General features: G+C 36.2%; 1 protein-coding gene across 1 annotated transcript in view; it reads left to right on the plus strand.

Moving 5' to 3' along the window:
• Nucleotides 1-22,504, plus strand: part of LOC126248502 (protein unc-79 homolog) — an 875,350-nt gene that overhangs the window by 489,463 nt on the left and 363,383 nt on the right. The window contains exon 32 of the mRNA XM_049949540.1: nt 10,451-10,555. Coding sequence (XP_049805497.1) covers nt 10,451-10,555 — 105 coding nt within the window. The remainder of the gene's footprint in view (nt 1-10,450; nt 10,556-22,504) is intronic.

The raw sequence follows: 22,504 nt of genomic DNA on the forward strand, positions 1-22,504 counted from the left end.
AAATACTCTTGTTTTATTATCAATTCTGTTGTCTTGAAACAAGGTAAATACATTTAAAGCTATATGTTCACGCAATGTGTCCACATGGCCACTTTAGCCTGTCAGGTGACTGGCCGCTATGCCTGGTTGGACACTATTATACTTAATATTATCTGAATATGAAATTACAAAGCCAAAAAATTCATAAATATGTGGTTTCAAAGGCTAAAACATATGACATTTTACCATCATTACAGATATTAACTGTCACAATATATATTCTTTAATAGATGCAAAGGAATTTGTCACTTCACTTAGATCAGACGCAGAGAAAATGATAAACATTTCACTGCAGAGGAGTGCTTGAATTTGACACCAGAGAATTCACTGACAAAACCAATTACATCTGTTTGGGGAATTTTAAATGTTTTCCATGAGGCTGCAGCACTCTCCAAGAGAATAAAACTTAGTGGCCACATTACCCACATGACAAAGATAGCCATCCTTACTCTGCATATAAAACTAATAAGAGGGATAGATAAAATTTCGTGATATTTACATAAACAATGCAGAGTTACATATAATGTCGACATCATATATGAAGGAACCTGTTAACAAACCCTTTGATGCTGAGTATTTGTATTTTCTAGTATCCACTGGTGTTACACCCTAGTGTGGTAGTATTTGGTCAGAACTTTGTCAATTAAATTTGTTTCCTCGACACTCTTTTACTGAGTGGTATGCTCTTTTTTATTAAACTATTTTGTTAAAATAATTTTAAATGTACTGTAGAGAACAGAATGGGTGGTTTTTCCAAGTCTGTTTAAAAATCTGAGGTACTATCTGACATACTATCTGACATAATGTAATCAGCACATCACGTGCACTCCTGTTCCAATGCTTCTGACAGCTGTTGTCACTGTAAATTACAAGCATTCAATACTAGATGGCGCGATACAAGGTGCCGACTTGCTAACATCGACAGAACGCGCGCCTGTCAGTCTGATGCTGCTTACAGTGCCGGCCGCACACGCAACCCTTAGCGGTGCGTCTTAATCAAGTTGTGCAGTCCTAGTAAAATTTTATAATGTACAAATATATTTTTATCTTTAATATGAGCACTGTTGCTCTAAACCATTTCATAACTATTTACTCTATGTAAGTATGCTTTCTTTGTCTACTGTACCGTAGCAGTTAGCTATTATGTAATTTTATTACATATGTTTAATTTAATAATTTTTATATTATTCCAAAACTCTGTTATAGGTAATGTAATTTTTTTTACTTTTGATGAAGACTGCCTTAGAGCAGTTGAAACCTAGGTAAAGTTGAAAATTTTTTACCTGTGCAAACGAAGAGCTGTATTTTCAAGTAATATTATAAAAAAATATACTATAGAAGAAATAAGGTTAAATTTATTTAAATTCCCTTTAACACTGAGGAAAAACTGTACATACACAGGCTAGGAACTGTCATAATATTAAATTTGCCACACGAAAACAATTTTTGAGTCAGGGCATTTATCCAATACAAGAATTCCATAGGTAAGAAAGGAGTGGAAAAATGCAAAATATGCTTACACACGTTGCATTTTGCTCACATTATTGCTCAATTTGTACCACAGAGAAGTCTCTCAAGACAGCTTAAAGCAAAATTTTTTTCTGTTTAATTCACCCAGCAGCATTTTTGATCTCTGTAGAAACCTAATAGTTTAATTATTTTGTAATCTTCATTGGAGACACTTACATTGTAAACAGCTTCTTAAGTTTCTTTATCATTAGAAAGTGAACAGTTTGTCCATAACCAATTGGTACATCTATCCACTGCTATTTTATGTCACAGCTCCTCTAGACCATCAGAATGTGTAATTAAAGTTGTATCATCTGTGTACGACACTGCCTCATGCACCAAGAGGGAGAGTAAATTATTAATACAGACTGTGAACAGGGAAGGACCAAGTATTGAACCCTGTGCCTTTTGTAACATGCAAGCAGTCTGAGTCTTGACTGTTTGTAGTTACTAAATGTTCTCTATGACTTTGTAAGATGAGGTCTGAAACCATTTTGTTAGGAGCTAAATAGGTTAATTTGTCTGAAATACTGGTTCATCTGTTTGTGCATATGACATTTTATTATTTTTGATATTACTTGTATGAGAAAAATTCTTACATTATCACACATTGAGGAAGGATAAATCACTAGCTGGTGCTACTTTTAGGTACTATTTTAGGTGAACACAACTGTGACTGCATTTTTTGATCTGGCTTACTGCCAATTTTCTTGAATCAGATTGAGTGTCCATAGGTTGTGGTATCTCAGTTGACTCAGCTACAGCTCTACCTTATCATATTGCCTTAGTTTTCTTATTTTGATTTATCATTAACAATATTTTTAATAACATTACATGGAAATTATGGAAATATACTACACCAAAAAATATTGATTTTCTACTTTTGGTTTTGCATTAGGCTTCTTTTTGAGCCATTACCAAGCTCTGTGCAGTAAATACAACAAAAGTTATTAATTTTTGTAATTTACAACAATATAAATATATTTATATACTCCTCTACATTGAAATATTTTTTGTTTTCTCTACATCCAACATAAGAGAAGAGACAAAGTCCTTTGCATGTATTAAAAATATATATTGTGCTGCAAGGTTTAGCATAGGCATATCTGTTTCATCTCAATGAGACCTTTTATCTGATATCCTTAGTTCTTACATAGCTATAGTGCTTCATGCATTGTCTGTTGTGACTGCAGTTTTAAAATGTACGTTAGGGAGCTGCATACTTCCACAGTGGGTAAAGAGGCCTGCAAACCACACTGCATGTTTCTGGGCAAACTCTGTTACGCCCTATCTTCTTATGTTGACAAACATGTATATTGGAAAATTACTTTGGATAGCCTCATGACAAATACTGTCACTTGCAGGCCAAGCAGTGAGCTATATCCTTGCTTCTTATGCGTGCCTTCTGCTAAACACTTCACAGTGCATGCTGGGTGATCATGGCTACTTTTACACTCATAAATATGCTTGTGTGTGAGATACCACATGGTGCACAAAGAGGCTTATTGTTTTTATTCACTTGTTAGGTAATTTATATTCACTGGTCCTTTTTTAGTGTTACTGAAGGTGCTGTGAAGCAGTTTGTCTAATGAAATTCTGATGCTAGCTATTTCTGAGAGCACCATTTCAAAGAAGTCATATTTTTCTACAACATCCATATTCTCAGACTGCAAGGCCCGATGTGCTATACTGATTTTTCTAATACCTTGTAGGGAATCACTGTAAAGACAACAAAACTGTGTTCTTCACTTTCCTTTTTAAGGCTTGCTTCTAGAGTTCCATCATTATATATGCACATAAACTATTAGGTGGACAAGAAATTTTACAATGTTAAAAAGTACTTATTAAATTGAATTTGTGTGCCCAATTCTTTTCAATCAGTGGTATTAGAGAATGTAATTAATATGGCTACCTCTTAGGAAATATACAGCATGGAAAGTATTTGATGTGTATATTACACACATTCAAACTGTACACAGTGTAATCCCACAGGGTCATATAACACAAAATTCAGTTCAGTTTTTATGGTTAGTTTATGAGTTTCTTTTCAAAGTAAGTGTGATATATAGTACTATGTGCATTTTTGGACAGACTCCTTAGTAGCTTGATACCAAAGTACTGAAGTCCTTTATCAAGTATTGTCTGTCAGAAGGATAATCTTCATACCTTGTTCTTCCTTTGTGTCTTGTGGGTGTGTAAACTAGCATTTGTAATCCACTCTGAACTATCTTTTGTGTTTTTTTGGTATATACAAGGGTAAGTCAATTATTATCTGAAATTTAGATATATTTTTGTTTATTTTGGTAGTACTGTCACCTCATGTTGATGACACATGCTGTGTTCATTTGTTGTTATATCTTTGCAATTTTCAAGGTGCTAGGTTAGTTTTGTTATCACTGCCATGCTGTTAATCATGGCTGCTCTGCTGTCAATTTGCACCAAAGAAGAGCAACGTTCAGTGATCCATTTTTTGTGGTCGGAAGGTGTATCAGGGCCGAAATTTATTGGAGACTTTTGGTACAGTATGGATACAGTGTTTTGCCACAATGGAGTCTCTAGGAATGGATTGAAAAATTGCGAAATGGCCGCACAAGTGTTATGCACAATGAAGGAGCCTGTTTACCGACACAAATGAAGAAACCATTGAACGTTCACGTGAAATGATCCTCTTAGACAGACTATTAACTATTGATGAAGTGGTACATTGTCTGCAGATTAGTCACAGTTCTGCATAGGTAATATCCACAACAGACTTGGGTTTCATAAAGGTTATGCACGATGAGCCCCAAAATAACTCACACAGTTTCATAAACAAATGCACTTGGACATCTGCAAAAAACATTTGGATCGCTATGGTACTGAAGGGGACCACTTCTTAGACAGGATCATTACTGGTGACAAAACATGGATCCATAATTACTAGCTGAAGAGTAAACGCGGAGTATGGAATGGAAACATCCAAATTTGCCATGCAAGAAAAAGTTCAAGACCCAACTGTCTGCAGGAAAACTGATGCTTACAATTTTTTGGGATGCACAAGGTCCTGTACTGGAAGATTATGGGGAAAGGGGCACAACAATAAACAGTGTACATTACAGTGAGATGCTTACTGCCAGCCTGCAATTCGAAGCAAATGCCAAGGATTGCTGTCAAAAGGTGTTGTGTGGTTGCACGACAATGCCTCCCTGCATGTTGATGCTGACAGTACTGAAACGCTCCAGAAACTCAAATTTGAAGTAGTGGATCCTCCTCCACATAGTCCCGATCTTGCCCATTCTGACTATCATTTGTTTGGTCCACTCAAACAGAGAATTAAGGGGCCATCAATTTGCCTCAGACTAACCAGTGAAATATGCAGTGCATTCCTGTCTCGCAGCTCAACAGAGGACCTTCTTTTATGAGGGCATCAGGAACACTGTACAACGATGGACCAAGTTTGTTGAAACACAAGGAGACTATGTCGAAAAATGATGTTCTTGTAAGTTTCCTATTTGATTACAATAAAATTTTATAACTACTTTGTGGATAATAATTGACTTGTTTCAGAAGTCCTTCTCCTTAAAATGATCCTAACTGTGTACTGTTTTTCATCCCATTGTGAACACATTTTTTGTTTCCTGAATGTTGAGTTTCCTTCACTGTCATTCCATACTGCAGACATACAGAGTTATTCTAAATGATGGACCCATTTTCAAAAATTCATATGTATTCATGTAGAAATCCAAAATGAACAACCTAAAGAGGAAGTTTCAAAGTTTTTGCCATGCGGTGGTGTGCTGGCGGTGATGGTTTCAGAAGCAGCCAGTAGAGTTTGCCCAGCAATAGGGCCATCATTCCATTTCACTGTCAGCTGTGAGTGAGACATCAAGTGTGGAGCACAAGGTTATCTGCATTCTTGAGTTCATGAAAAGTGAATGGCAAATTGCAAGGCAGCAGGCATTTTGTACCAATTTCAGTATCCTACCACCAACTTGCAAAAGCATTAGCCATTGGTTTAAGGAATTTAAACAGTCTGGGAGTGTGTGCAAAGGAAAAATCACAGGCTGACCATGTGATTCAGAGGATTATGTCTGGTGGATTCAAGAAAGTTTTCTGCGCAGTCACAGTAAGTCTACCAATGAAGCCAGTCAAGAACTAGGAATACTCCAACCAACTGTGTGGAAAGTTCTGATATGGCATTTGCTGTACAAACCCTACCAATTACAACTTTTATTTATTTTATTTATTTATTTATTTATTTACGTCATGAATCTTTGTGGTACATATACCATACCTTCGGTGATGGACAAAATGATATTACATTAATATACTGTTACATTGGTTTATACATTACATTTATAAATTGTTACATTTTTATATTGCTATATTGTTACATTACATTTTTATATTGTTACAACCAACTTATTTTTCAAGATACTGTGTTACTGAGTAAAAACAGTTTTCCAAGAGATATGATGTTACAGATTTTTTAAAGCTATGGATTTTGTTTATGGCCTTTAGGTTACTTGGCAGCTTACTAAACAAATGTGAACCTGAGTGATATACACCTTTCTTGCACAGTGTGGTATAACAATGATGTCTGTGTATGTCACTATTTGCCCTTGTATGGTGTTCATGTACAGATTTATTTTGAATAAATACATTTCCATTTTTTAGCATGTTTTTTTTTAGGAACATTACAACTTCTAGTATATAGATACATGGTAGGGGTAGAATCCCCAGTTCTTTAAAGAATGGTTTGCATGATTTTCGGCTGTTGGCATTTTTCATTACCCTCACAATCTTTCTTTGTTTCCGGAATGTGGTTATGCAATGAGGAGAATTTCCCCAGAATATGATGCCATATCTTAATAGGGAGTGTATGCAAGCGTAATACACTGCTCTAACTGTTTCAGGACTTGTGTTGTTCCATATAATCCTCATCGCATAAGTCATTTTGGATAGTTTAGAATTTAATGAAGTGATGTGGGAATTCCATTTAAGATTGTCTTGTAAGTAGATGCCAAGAAATTTTGCTTCTGTGACACTGTTAATTCTTTGGTTTTCCATTGACATGTTTGGTTTTAATGGGTTTTTATTTTGTTGTGTATGGAAGTGTAAGACGACGGTTTTTTGAGGGTTTATCAGTAATTTATTCCTCATAAACCACTCTGAGACATTTTCACTTGTGACTTTAGCATTTAAACTTAGAGGCATTTCATTTTCACCTTCAATTAATATGCTTGTGTCATCTGCAAATAGCACTGGTTCGGAGTGTTGAACGTCTAGTGGGAAGTCGTTTATGAAAATTAAGAAGAGAAAGGGACCTAAAATTGAGCCTTGTGGTACACCATGGGTTAATGTGGAAGGTTTCGATTGATAAGCTTGGAGTTTGTTTTTTCCCATGTGTTTTACCTCTGTTATCTGAGAGCGATTTTCTAGGTAGGATTTCAGCCACTCCTGTGGCAGGCCTCTTACACCATACCACTCTAACTTTCTTAGGAGAATTTCATGGTCTATTAGGTCAAATGCTTTTGTTAAATCCAGGAAAATCCCTGTAACATTTTTGTGAGTATCCACTGAATTTAAAATACGATTTATGAGGCTAAAAGTGGCTGTTTCAGTACTCCACTGAGGCCTGAAGCCATGCTGACATCCTGAAATCATTTTTTTTTTTTTTGTTAAAGAAATCAGTTAGTTGTAGCAGAACTAGTTTTTCAATGATTTTTGAAAAACCTGATAGGAGTGACACAGGCCTATAGTTGTGTATGCTCCAAACCCCAATGACAAAGAGAAGTGTCTTGCATTTTGTGGTTATATGCTAGCAAAGATGGAGGATGACGCATTTCTACAACATGTAATTTTTAGCGATGTAGCAACTTTCCACCTTAGTAGAAAAGTCAACAGACACAACGATCACATATGAGGTTTGTAAAATCCACATTTACCATTGCAACATGAAAAGACTCACTGAAGATCAACATGTTCTGTACCGTATCCCGTACAAAGGTTTATGGACCATTTTCCTCTGTGGAAAGAACTGTAACAAATCACATACCTGGACATGTTGGAACAGTGGCTGCTCCCTCAATTTATGTAAGATTCCCAGGACTTCATTTTCCAACAGAATGGAGCTCCACTCCATTGGCACTGTTATGTACGAGGCCTTCTGAATGACTCCCTTCCTCAGCAGTGGATCGGTCGCAGGGGACTTGAGGACCTGGCTTTACACTTCTGACCACCAAGATCTCCTGACCTCTGACCCTATGACTTTTTCTTATTGGGTTATGTGAAGGAAGCTGTTTACATCCTGCCTCTAGCAACTACTCTGAATGCTCTGTAGAACCAGATTACTGCTGCGATGCTCTCAATAACAGCAGATACCCTTTCACTTGTGTGGGACAAGTTTGCCTACCACATCAATGTTTGCCATGCAGCCAACGGTGGCCACATTGAACATTTATAACATTTATGACATTTCTAAATTTTAAATAATTATTAAACCTAGTGAATTACAAATTATTAAATTTCTTATATTGATATCAAACATTATGAAAGGAAACTTTGAAAATTCCTTTTTTCATTGGTATAGGGCTTTCTCATTTTGTATTTGTATTTGAATAAATACAAAGTTTTGAAAATGGGTCCATCATTTAGAATAACCCTGTATTTCAAAGAGCCCATGGCATATTGTGCATGGAAGCTGTTTGTTGATGTATTGGGATACCTGCTTATGATGGAGCTGTGTTTCTTACAGACAGAATTAATTTGCTGTTCCCATTTCAACCCACTGCCCACAGTGATACCTAAGAATGTAATTGATTCTGTTCCTTCCAGCCTTATTTGATCTATCTCTAACTCTATATGCTCAGACCTCTCTCACTAATATTGAACACAAATACATAGATATATGTTGTTTCCTCAAGTTGTTCCACATTTTGGTTACTATTCAATATTGTCATGTCACCTGCGCACAGCATTTTCTTCTCTTTCTCTTGTGCACCTTTGTTGTTTATAAACAGATTAAACAGCAATGTCCAAAATACAAAACCTTACGACACTCTGTTTTGGATGGCTTTGGTTTATGACTGGTATGTGTTCCCAATTGATGCATTCTGTTTCCTGTTGCATGGGTGTATTATATCCACTCTCCTGCTTGTTTTCAAATGCCTTAGCTTTCTAATGTGGCGTCATTATTACAATCATTGTATGTTCAAATAATGAATATGGTGTTCTTGACCTGTACTATGGCATGAAATGTAACTAAATTTGAAAGGACAATGATGAATCACTTCACAAGGGCTACAAAGCAGGAATTGCAATAGTGTATCCAGAAGGAAATAAATAATAGTTAAATGGTGAAAGTAATATCATTTTCATGATTCTACAAGACTGTGGCTTCTAAGAATTAAAAAAATAATGTAGCTATGTGTTCTGAGAACTGCATTAAAGTTTTCTTGGCCTGCTTTTCACTGATCTTATGGATTTTCTTAAGATACAAATTTCATTCCAGTCTCTGGAGGACATCTGCAGAATTTGTAGTTTGAACATAATTCTGATTCACATCATGGCTTCTTACTAACTGATGTTTGATGCTGTGCACCTTGATGCGGGACATGATGTCACTTTTCTTTTTTAATTCCGCAGTGCAGTTTGATCAGTGTTGATTACAGACAACAGTGCCGAAATCATTCATTGTTGGATTACAGGCCACTGGCACATTTTATATTCATATTCAAGAGCCATGTATCATTGAGATACAACATTTCAGTTTAGTAGTATGACAGAAAGTGGAGTATATAATGATTACAATTATGAACCACAAAGACACACTGGGAAATATGTGAGGAAAGAGAGAGACTGGAGAAATAGGCCCACATGACCACCGAGTTTCATAAGTTCTGTTCTGTTGCACTAACTCTTATTTAACATATTAAAATTTTTTTCCATTTTCACTGCACAATGATTTCATTACCTCACACAGCAGAAAATGGGAAACTATTTAATATTTCAATCACTGCTCTAGTGCATGCTGCAGGCCCATCTGAAAAGAAGCTTTTAGAATTACTACCTTATTTAACAGCAAACTATGTCAATAATTTCTTTGGTTGAATATGTAATTGTGATGATTTGTACTTCCATCCTCCTCATGTTTTGTAACCATGAGACTCTTTTTTCATAGGTTTCACATGCATTTGTGAGAACCACCATTTGATATTCTGGAAAGTTTGAAAATAGCTGGAATTGACAAAATAAATGTAGTTTTCATAGAAAACATTAGGCAGTGCTGAAAAACTGAGGTGAAGCCTCTTGTAGCATATAAGCTTCAAGGGAATTTATAATTGCACTCAGTTTGATGAGCTTCTGTGACAGTGTCAATAATGTGTGACAAAGTGGCATCAGTAATTATTTCATAAAATTTGCTTTTTCATTCAAATCAAGACTGATTTCAGACCCATATCTCTTGTACAGATTGCTACAGTCTTATATTATTAAATATGGATACAATGCATGTGTTACTAATGGCATGTCATCTGCTGTTCTGCTGTGTAGGAGATAGTTTTATCATTAGAGGCCCTTTCAATGGATAAAAATTGGTGAAACTGATTAGAAAGCCACTCTTTCTTTATGTGTCTCACATTAATAATTTACAGACAAGAAAATTTATTACCCTATTGTAAATAATAAACACTCTAGATTTTGACTCTACAGTCCTACTTTGCTTGCTCAACTTTTCCCAAAACATAAGTTACATCAAAACATAGTGCCCAAATAGTATTATACAGTGACATTGTGTTGTACAAAACTGAGAGGACAGTCAGGAAAATTTACAACAACTGCCCTGTCATATTTCAATATGATGAAATCTAACTCTTAACTGTAAAAATATACATAACAATTTGTATGTGCCTTCTGCATCCAGGGATCATCTGAAGATGAATGTCTACCAATGGCTGTGGAAAATACAACTACTTACCATCAGAGGAAAGTTATCACACCAGTAAATAATGGAGGCCAATGTTCTCAGGTAATGTAGCAATAATGTTATAAGCAACTTTTGAAGTATTGTGCACAGAATTACTCAGAAAAGAAGCAGTTTTGTAAGAGATATCTAATATAAGAATACTAATTTCCATAATATTGGAAGTATATTTATTGGGGCAAAATATTTTGTATTAACTACAATAGTTATAAATATAATGGAAGTATATGTTTTAACATGATTACCACAAACAGCATATACACCTTTAAGGAGTTTTATAGTTGTGATTCATCATTCAGTGGATGCACATCACTCAAGAAATGTTTCCAGTTATGTTTTGTATCTTTCATAACGCAGTTCAGCACTTCTTTCTGTCAGCAGAAATCTACAATATACATCTCTTCTGAAACTGGAACTATGTGCTGAGGAAAATTCACATAAGACCTTGAAGAGAGCAGAAAAGGTCAAACCACATCAGGCTAATTAGGTTGAAATTTACTGCATTTTGGGGCCATTGTAGATTTGGTTTTCCTTGCGGAAGGCAGGGATGCCAGTGTAGTCATAAGGACAATATGCACAAATCTTTGTATATCCATTCTTCTAGTACAGGGTAACCACACCTGTTGATGTGCACATCATGTGTATTCCCACCATGTGATCCACACCAGATCAGAGCATAATATGGGCTGTGTCAGTGTGAGTGGGTCGGTGCAAAGCGGAGAGCAGAGGTCAGTCTGTTTATTGCCTTAGCTGGCCACCCAGGTCACCTAATCTTTCAGTGTGCAATTACTTTGTGTGAGGAGCCCTCAAGTCTAAGGTGTATTACTACAAACCTCATAGTCTTCAAGAACTACAGCGAAACATTTCAGATGAGACTGCAGCAATTCTAGAAGTCCGCCCTCAGCAACTTCGTGACTAGGGCCGAGAAGTGTCAAGAGATGAATGGTTGTCACATTCAGCATCTGGTATAGTCAAGTTAGTAGTGTATTTCCTTTCCTCTGCTATGTTTCTTCATATCCTGGAACTTTGTTCTCTGGGCCACTTTTATTTTTATTTGATCCACCCTGCAGATGGTTACATGGACTTTGACTGTTCAGGGCAAAATGAAAATGAAAACACCTGCTGCTGTCTTTTTTGCATTTTATTTATTTATGTAACCAGTTTCAGTGTTTGATTACATCATCTTCAGACCCTTGACAACTGTAAACTGGGGGAGTCCAGACTCATGTGCAGTCATAACATGAGCCAATATGAAATAACTCTTGTCCGTAGATCACTGGTTTACATGACACTGTCACTTCATTCATCAACTGAGTCATCGGTCTAATGGGACAGTGATACTGGTTGCATGAATAAATTAAATGCAAGAAAGACAGCAGCAGTTGTTTTAATTTTCATTTGATGTGCAAAAATTGTTTTTGAGTGTTGTGCAGTGAGCTATTTATTGGTAAATTTTCAAATTTACTCTATTAACAAAGACACTTGAACTGCAGTCACAAACAAATTACACAAATGATGACATTATGTGCAAGACAACAACTGTTATACTCACCTGTGCCATACACCAAATACTGCACAAGACTGTCATGCTGTACTGCCACTGTTGAGGAAACAATTAATCAGTTTTGTGATCATGTGGCCACCATAGATTGGGAAAAACTAAACAGTAAGTAATTTTCATACTATTTTCAAATAGTCACAATTACAGAAATATTTCCTTTCATCACATGCCACTAGGCCCATCGGTTGAAGTTTCCATGCCAGGGGGCCCAGGTTTGATTCCCATCTGGGTTGGAGACTGTCTCCACTTAGGGACTGGGTGTTTGTGTTGTCTTCATCATCATCATTTCATCCTGATCAGTGTGCAAGTCGCTGAAGTGGCATCACCTCAAAAGACTTGCACCAGGCAATCAAGTTCTGCCTGCCAGGAGGCCCTCACCATGTGAAATTTTGTTTCATTTTCATCAGTAGAAGTGGGCTTCTGAATCTGTGTTTGAAAAATGAATTCAGATGAACCAGATATTTGATAACTTCAGCTACTCTTAATTTCGCAATTTCATTTTGTTGACATATGTTCCAGAATTTATGAAAACTGTCTCATCCGCATAAACCACTGTTTACGTGGCGTGTTACTGGGTGTTATAAATGTGTAAGATAAGGGATCAATGAGTGGAGCACATTAACACATAACACAGTAACACATAACAGGAAACAGCATTCACACTAGCTTTTGGGCAGTAGCTCCTTTTCCAGCAATAGTACACCCACCCACACACACAGACACCCAAATGCACACTCCCATAGTCACTGTAATTTTATAAACAACAGTGGCCCTGATCTTTGGGGAACACCTTGAGTATTATTTAGAAACCCTAAATTGTAGTTTACAGACTGTTTCAAGTTACAGAGATATAATTAAATAGAAGAGAGATCTCCAAGTCTCTAATGCATCATGGTTTTTCCAGTAAATTTTATTGTTTACAGAATCATATGTTTTATGTGGATCAACCAGTGTGTCTTCAGCAGATATCTATAATTCAGAATAGGTTTGCATAAAACAGCACTGACTGTTGACATCTGGACCTTAAATCATGTAGACACTTAGTTATGATATTATTATTTGACAAATGCATGCATATTTGCTATTGTGTGTAGTATTCAATTATTTGGAAATACTGGGACCAGAAAAACTGCAAAATAATTTTTAATACAGCGCCTGGCGCACTTTGTAGACAGGGAAATAAACACTGTCTTTTCGCACACATTCTATAAATTGACAATTAACAAAATCCAGTCTCTTAATGATAATGTATACTTATACTTCTTTCCAGGTAAAATTTTCTGTATTTTTGCAAATTTTTGGACTTCTTATTTATAGGAGTTGGGGAACTGGGCCTTACAGAAATAACAAACAAAAGATTAAGATCATCTGGGTTATAATTAACATTGTTTGTAGGTTTTTCACAGTTCTTATATCTACCTAATACAGCTTAATGATTGTCCATGCAGTCATATACTTATTATGGGAGTTTTAAATGTAGCATAATTACCTATGGATAATCTAAGTTTTCATGTGTATTGCCTTTTGAGGCCAATATAAGCTGCTTTATCTACTGTCCACTCCCAGCTTAATTATGACAGATAATAAATAACAATATCAATTTCTGATAATAAGGTACAAACCAAATACATAAAGTTCTGTGTTCATGTCTACTTACCGTACTTGTACTATAATTTATAATTATATGACAGGAGGCATTTCTAAGAGAGTGCTGATAAATTTATTGAAGGCATCCTCTATATTTTTGGAAGCACTTTTTTTTTTCAAGTTATTCATTCATTCTTTTATTGTTGTTCGGAGCAATATTGGATACATCAATATATATTTACAATTTACAATTTCAGGGTAAAATACAGTTTGATCAATTGTAACATATTACAATAGACACACACATAATGAATGAAAACACAGACAAAACAGAACTTTATTAATAATTTAAATGACTATTTATAGGCATACAATTTCACTTTCTGCTGCAATCTGTGAGTGTTGATCAAACACAAAAAATGACCTGTCTCACTGACACAGTATGTGGACATTGGTTTAGTAGGGGAAGATGGGGGTAAAGTGGCCACTCTGAGGGGAACTGAATTTTCATCAAACTGTAGTTATTGATAGAAACTTTGCACTTACTCATTTTGACTTTACATCTTATAAGATATCACACCAAATATTTTGAAGTGAAAAAGAAAAAAATATATAGAAACTATATACATTTTTCTGAAGGCTTATATAGTGACAATTTTTCCCAACCACAGCAGATAGTGTGCCCAGCGTCATCACAATAGGATCCCACATTTGTTGTTCTAATTTTGAGACATATATTCTAAGCATCTTGATGCTGTAGTATCTGCAAAAATATCAAGTGACTACAGCAGACCATTTTCAACTGAATTTTTGTATTAGGCCAAACGTAACAGGACAGAGATGGGTTTAAATAATATAAATTAATTAATTCTAAGCTGTCACAAAGAAATAGAATGAGGAATGATATCCTTGTATACAAAATAATTTGGAAATCAAACTGATATACAGTATTTTGTGTGCTTTATGGAAGCAGTGACAATATCATGAAAAGGAAAGATTGTTACTCATGATATATATTTGTTGACCAAAACACATTGTTTGATATTCTAGAACAGTATTACTCTATGTATATTTGAGGTAACAAGAATAATACAAATGACTTACCTTATGTCGAACAACAGATGTTTCAAGATTTTAAATTGTTTGAATTTGATTTTGCACTTGGTGATAGCCTTCCAATATTGTTTTCTCTCTGTCTACCCCCCACCCCCACCCCCCACCACCCCCCCCCCCAACCTCCCTTTTTTGTGCTGAAGCTTAAAAAAAAGAAAAGATAATTGAAGAAAGAGGTCATATGTTAGGCTATCGCTGAAAAAGTCCCACTGTATTATAATACAATATAGATAGTATTAATGGAGTACATCAAGTATGTTCAAAGGAGGGCAGCACATTTTGTATTATTGAGAAATAGGGGAGAGAATGTCATGGACATGATACAGGAGTTGGGGTGAACATGGTTAAAACAAGGCATTTCTCATTGCAGTGGGATCTTCTCATGAAGTTTCAATCACCAACTTTCTCCACCGAATGTGAAAATATTTTGCTGATGACAATCTACATAGGGAGAAATGATCATCATAATAAAATAAGGGAAATCAAAGCTCACATAAAAAGATATAGATGTTCATTTTTTCTGTGCACTGCTCAAGAGTGGAATAACAGAGAATTATTGTGAAGTTGGTTCAATGAATCCTTTGCTGGGCACTTAAGTGTGATTTGCAGTGTCCATGAAGAAATAAATATAGATATAGATAGCAAATGTTGATAAATTAGTCAGTAACACATCTTTAATACAGTATCTACATAAATTATATGGGACATTTTCTTCATTAAAAATACACTACTGCTTACTTTTTAATAGATCTTTGAACATAATATTCGCAACTCATAAACCTGTCTACTGTTAACCCCAGAAAATTTTTGGTCTCAATTTGTGTTATCAGTGGATCCCTAAGCCTAACATTTAGTGTGTCTTCATTTGTTATTATCTTTGGAAGTACTTTCATGTAGGTTAGTTTCTTTTTGGATTTATAAATGGTTTGTACTTAAATATTCACTTATTGTTTCTGTGTCAGTGAGAGTTCTTATTTGTAAACCATTTCTTGAGCTACTGTTTACAATGGAGGGTGTATCATCTGCATATATGATTACAGTTTGTTTTACTGATGCTGCCATTAACACTCACATACAGCTAAAACAGAACTGGACTGAGTGTTGAGCCTTGTGCTATACTGTATTTTACTACTTGAAAATCAGAATAAAAAGTGTCACCTTGCATTTTAATTCTACACTTTGTTCTCTTTTTACAAATAATTTTATTAGACTGACTACTTTCCCCTTATTGCATGTCTACACACTTTATGTAATCGTAGAGTGTAATAGTGTGGCATACAATTTGAATGGTTTCTTATTGATCCAAGACTGCACTGCAAACTTATTTATTTTCTTTTAATTTTCTGATTATATGTGCCATGAAATTTTCTGCTGCTGTTTTTGTGGACTTCTCTTTCCTAAATCCATCCTTTTTTTCAAACATGATATTTTATTGCCCTGTGAATTTTGTAACGCTATTTTTTATAGCTGTTGCTACAGTTTTTAGTGAGATGGGTCTAATCATTATATGTCTTTCTCTTTGTCATTACCCTTATAAAATAGTGCTATTTTAATCTTTATGAGACATATTAGGAGCAGACACTTCTCCATTAGCAAGTTTACTAGGAACATGAGTGGCTTTGTTAAAATCTGTGAGTAGTGTTTTAGTACTTTTTTCAGATATTCCATCTGTTCCCTCTTGTATTTTTGTTTTGCAGTGATCTTATTGTATTTGTAACTTCTGTTTCATTTTATCAAAAAAAAAAAAAAAAAAAAAGACATTTTGTTACTTGTGCAAAACCTGTACTCTTTTTAGCCAGTGCTTAATTTTATTTCATCAATTTCTGAACTATGTTTACATAAAAGTTGTTTAAAGTGGGACACACTTCATGTGAGTCAGTTAGTTATTTCCTCAGTGCAGGAAGTACTATATTCCCACTTTTTGCCTTATTTGATCCATTTCTGTTTGTATTTGTTTAATCAGAATGTCTTAAAATATTTAATGAAGTTCCAATTTGATGTTTATAGTATCTGGATTTTGATTCCATTATCATTCTGCTATATTCTTTCCTCTTATGTCTGTACATCTCAGAGTCTGTTTGATTATTACATTTCCAATATCTTTCATACACATCTGTGTGGTGACTTCCGGTTGAAATTAAAGATTTCCAGCTTTCTTCCAAACCATCGTATCATTGTTATATACAGCCTTCAAGTCCTCTGATCTGGGTAACGTTTCTGGTACGATGAGATGAGCAGGGTGCTCTGAAATGACTGTGTTAATTATGTGTACATTCAGTTTAGTTAAAGGTTTGTTTGTAAAGTGATCTTAAATTATTGTGTTTGATGATTCACTCCTCCTTGTTGGGCTATTTACATGCAGTGTCCGTTTTGTAAAGCTGCTCTGTTTAAGTGTCTTTATATTTAGGTCACCAGCAATGATTAAGTATTGGAAGTCATTAATATCTTTATCAAATAACACTTCAAGTTATGTTATGGAATATTGTATCCTATATATTGTATAGTGATGTATCCTTAAAAACTGAGATTTACCCCCTGAAAAATTGTTTAAGTTGTTGCTGCTTCAAAATACACTTCTGAACAGTTTGTAATTGGCCACTGAACAGACTCACTTATACTGCTAGCCACATGCAATGCTACCCTGTCACCTTTATGATTAGTTCTGCAAAAATATGACATTCTGTTATAACCATGTAAATTCTACATCTTTATTTCATTTTCAGCCAGTACATGCTCCAGCAATATGAAACTATTTGGTAACTCAGCAGCAAGTAACACTTCTATCTCCTCTGCTTCTTCATACATAGTGATCATCCTAATGAAATATTTGGAAATCAAAATTTGTTTCAGTTTCTTTTATATGTTCCATTTGGTCTTCTTTTTTACCTGTGGATATTAGAATTTCTACCCCCTCAGTTGTGCAGCTTACATGTTCCTTAGGGCCCTTCTGTTTTATGACATGGTACCTACTGCTTTTGACAGTAAAAAAGTTCTTCAGATGGCATCCCATGTACAGCATTATTCCAGTTTAGGACATTTGGTTTCTCCTTAAAGCTTTTAATACTCTTTATCATTTAGTAGCTTAGCTTATTCAAGTTCTTCATACTCTTCCTATGAATCTTTATTTGTTAGTTATATACATATACTTACTGGTCTGACAGGTAGTTCAGGTAGTATCATTTACATACGTTTTCAACAAAATTGTCAAAGTAGGAAAGATACATTGCAGGACTGTAATGGCCACCAATGAGATTATGAAATCGCCTATCTGAATTTATTAGCAAGCTGTAAACCCAAGAATTTATCCGTGTCAACTTATCCTATCTGCTTGTTGTCATATTGTAGGCATATACTGATGGAAACCCTCATACAAGTGCTAAACTGCATATAGTGCACTTTCTCAAAGTTTAGTGACAAAGAATTGGCCAGGAACCATTTATCAATGTCCACGAAAGTTTCATTAACAATTCTTTTTAAGACTATATCTGGTTTGCTATTTATTGCAATGTTTGTATCATTTTTAAACAAAACAAACTTGGCATATCATAATGTTACAGATGACAAGTCATTGATATACAGGGTGTTACAAAAAGGTACAGCCAAACTTTCAGGAAACATTCCTCACACACAAATAAATAAAAGATGTTATGTGGACATGTGTCTGGAAACGCTTAATTTCCATGTTAGAGCTCATTTTAGTTTCGTCAGTATGTACTGTACTTCCTCGATTCACCGCCAGTTGGCCCAATTGAAGGAAGGTAATGTTGACTTCATTGCTTGTGTTGACATGCGACTCATTTCTGTGAACGTTTGGGCAGGCATTGTTGGTGATCTCTTGATTGGGCCCCATGTTCTTCCACCTACGCTCAATGTAGCATGTTATCATGATTTCATACAGGATACTCTACCTGTGCTTGTAGAACATGTGCCTTCCCAAGTACAACACAACATGTGGTTCATGCACGATGGAGCTCCTGCACATTTCAGTCCAAGTGTTCGTACGCTTCTCAACAACAGATTCGTTGACCGATGGATTGGTAGAGGCGGACCAATTCCAACTCCTGACCTCAACCCTCTTGACTTTAATTTATGGGAGCATTTGAAAGCTCTTGCCTACGCAACCCCGGTACCAAATGTAGAGACTCTTTGTGCTCGTATTGTGGATGGCTGTGATACAATACACCATCCTCCAGGGCTGCATCAGCGCATCAGGGATTCCATGCGATGGAGGGTGGATGCATGTATCCTCGCTAATGGAGGACATTTTGAACATTTCCTGTAACAAAGTGTTTGAAGTCACACTGGTACGTTCTGTTGCTGTGTGTTTCCATTCCATGATTAATGTGATTTGAAGAGAAGTAATAAAATGAGCTCTAACATGGAAAGTAAGCGTTTCCGGACACATGTCCACATAACATATTTTCTTTCTTTGTGTGTGAGGAATGTTTCCTGAAAGTTTGGCCGTACCTTTTTGTAACACCCTGTATACAACAAAAAGTAAGGGATAAGATGGAACATTGTGGAAACCATATGTAATTAGTTGCAGCTGGATAGTGCCTATTAGTTTCATGCACTTCTGTTTCCCATTGACATCCTTTGTTTCATGCCAGAGATACATGAGTTGAACCAATTTGCAGCATTTCCTGTTACACCATAATATTCTAATTTACATAAAAGGATATTGTGATTCTCACAGTCAAATACATTTGACAGATCATAAAATACTCCAGTAGCCTGTAATTTTTTGACTGATAAATTAAGAACATTACTGCTGTATGTGTAGATGGCACTCTTAGAACCCTTTAAAAATATGAACTGTGACACTAACAATATATTATTTGTTGTCAGGTAGTTAAGAAGCCAGTTGGCTATTACACTTTCTAAAATTTTCAAGAATGATGGCAAAACTGAAATTGGGTGGGAATTTGTCGATACTTCTTTATCTCCTTTATTAACCAAAGACTTAACTTCAGAATATTTCAGTCACTCAGGAAATGTTTCATTAATAAATGACAGGCTGCACAGAAAATGTAAAGTCCACATTGGAACATCAACAATATTGTGAATATTATGAAAAGGATAGATTTCTACTCACCATAAGAATGACACATTGAGTTGCAGACAGGCACAACAAAAAGACATTCTTCAGAAAGTAAAAGGAAAAAACACAACTTTCACAGAAGTAAGCACACTTCATGCACACATGACTGCTATGTCCAGCCACTCTGGGCAAAATACAGGTGTGTTGAATGGAAGCAGCTGTCTGGTGGGGGTAGTGAAGGGGGGGGGGGGTTAAAGGGTACAGATGAGAGTAGAGAATTCAGCACTACATGGTGGAGTGTGCAAGGACTAAATGGTTTCAGGACAAAGCTACCAGGCCCAGCATCTTGAGGCTGTTGTGGAGGGAGGGGGGCAGGGAGCAGAAAAGGAGAGCAGCAGAGAAGGGGAGAAGACTGGTGGGTGTGTTGGTGGAGAGTGGTGTATAATGAGGTTGAGAGGGCATGTACTGGGAAGGGATATGATAGAAGGGGAGTAAACTGATGGGTAGAGGGTGTTGGGATAGTAGGTTATACCGTAGGTTGAGGTAGTGATGATTTTGGGAGCAGAGAAGAGTGGTGGAGGTGAGGATCCAGGTGGTATGGGTTATGAAGCAACAATTGTAATCAGGCAAATTATGTTCAGCTGCATGTCATGCCACTGGGTGGTCCACTTTGTGCTCGAGAACAGTTTGTTGATGACCATTCATCCTGGTGGATGGTTAATTGGTAGTCATATCAATATAAAAAGCTGTTCAACAGTTGTAGCAGAACTGCTATATGGCATGCCTGCTTCCACAGGTGGCCCAGACTCCTGTCACAGGCTTATCATACTGCATCACAAGCCAGACCACCTGTGAAAGGAGCCATGTCATGTGTACATACATACTCCACAAGCCATTGTACAGAGCACAGCAGAAGATACCCTGTAGCATTACTAATCTTTTCCTTTCCTGTTCCACTTGCACATAAACTGAGGGAAAAATAACTATCTAAATGTTTCCATTTGAGCCCTAATTTCTTGTATCTTATCTTTGTGGTCCTTATATGAAATATATGTTGGCAGTAATAGAATGGTTCTGCAGTCAGCTTCAAATGCTCTAAATTTTCTCAGTAGTGTTGATTGAAAAGAATGTTGTCTTCCCTCCTGGGATTTCCATTTAAGTTCCCAAAGCATCTCTGTAATACTAGCGTGTTTTTGGAACTTACTGGTAATGAATCTTGCAGCCTACCTCTGAATTGCATTGATGTCATTCTTTAATCTGTCCTGGCACAGATCCCAAGCACCCTAGCATTACTCAAGAATAGGTGGCAATAGGATCCTATATGTGGCCTTCTGTACAGATGAACCTCACTTTCCTAAAATTCTGCCAATAAACTGAAGTCGACCATTGATCCTCCCTACCACAATCCTCACATGCTCATTCCATTTCATACTGCTTTGCATCATTACACCCAGATTTTAGACAATGCAGCTATATCCAGAAGGAGACTAATAATGCAGTATCTGAACATTAAGGGTTTGGTTTTCCTACATATCTGCATTAACTTAAATTTTTTCACATTTACAGCCAGCTGCCATTCATCACACCAACTAGAAATTTTGCCTAAATCATCTTGTATCCTTCTACAGCCTACAGTCACTCAACAGTTACCTTCCTGTACACCACACCAGAATCAGCAAACAGCTGCAGATTGCTGCCCTCCCCGTGCACCAGGTTATTTATGTATATAGAAAAGAATAGCAACCCTATCACACTTCCCTGGGGTGCTCCTGACAATATGCTTGTCTCTAATGATCACTTACCATTGATAACAACATACTGGGCTCTGTTGCTTAAGAAGTCTTCACGATGCTCACATATCTAGGAACATATTTCATATGCTCATACCTTCATTCACAGCCTGTAGTGGGGTATCGTGTCAAATGACTTTGGAAAATATGGACTTTGCCTGTTGCCCTTCATCCATTGTTCACACTACATAATGTGAGAAAAGGGCAAGCTGAGTTTCACACAGCTGATGCTTTCTGAAACCATACTGATTTGTGGATATAAACTTCTTGGTCTCAAATAAATTTACTATATTCAAATTGAGAATATGTTCAAGAATTTTGCAACAAACCGATGTTAAGGATATTGATCTGTAACTTTGTGGATCCAGTTTTTTGCAATTCTGATAAGAAAAAGTCAGTGCACTTTTTTCCAGTCGCTTGGGACTTTGTGCTGAGTGAGAGATCTGCAATAAATGCAAGATAAGTAAGGGGCCAATGACTAAGAGAACTTTTTGTAAAACTAAATCGGGATTACATCTGGACCTGGCAGATTATTTGTTTTCCACTCATTCAGTTGTTTCTCTGTACCTGAGGTGCTTACTACTATTTCATCCCTATGATAGTTTGGTGATGATCAAACAACAGTATGTTTATGTTTGTAAGACTGTCCTCCATGAATAATTTCTTAAATGTGAAATTTATAACTTCTTTGCTACCTTCAACTGCCACACCAGCTCTGCTGACTACCACCTGGCTGTCCACCAGGATCAATGGCCACTGCCAAACTGTGGCCAAGAACAAAGTGGATCTGCCTTTGGCACAAGATGCAGCTGAACATAACATGCCTGATTATAATGGCTACTTCACAACCCGGACTATCTGGATCCTCCCCTCCACCACCAGCTTTTCTGAAGTGCATGGAT

Source organism: Schistocerca nitens, chromosome 3, assembly GCF_023898315.1.
Source record: "Schistocerca nitens isolate TAMUIC-IGC-003100 chromosome 3, iqSchNite1.1, whole genome shotgun sequence".
Classification (NCBI taxonomy): Eukaryota; Metazoa; Arthropoda; class Insecta; order Orthoptera; family Acrididae; genus Schistocerca; species Schistocerca nitens.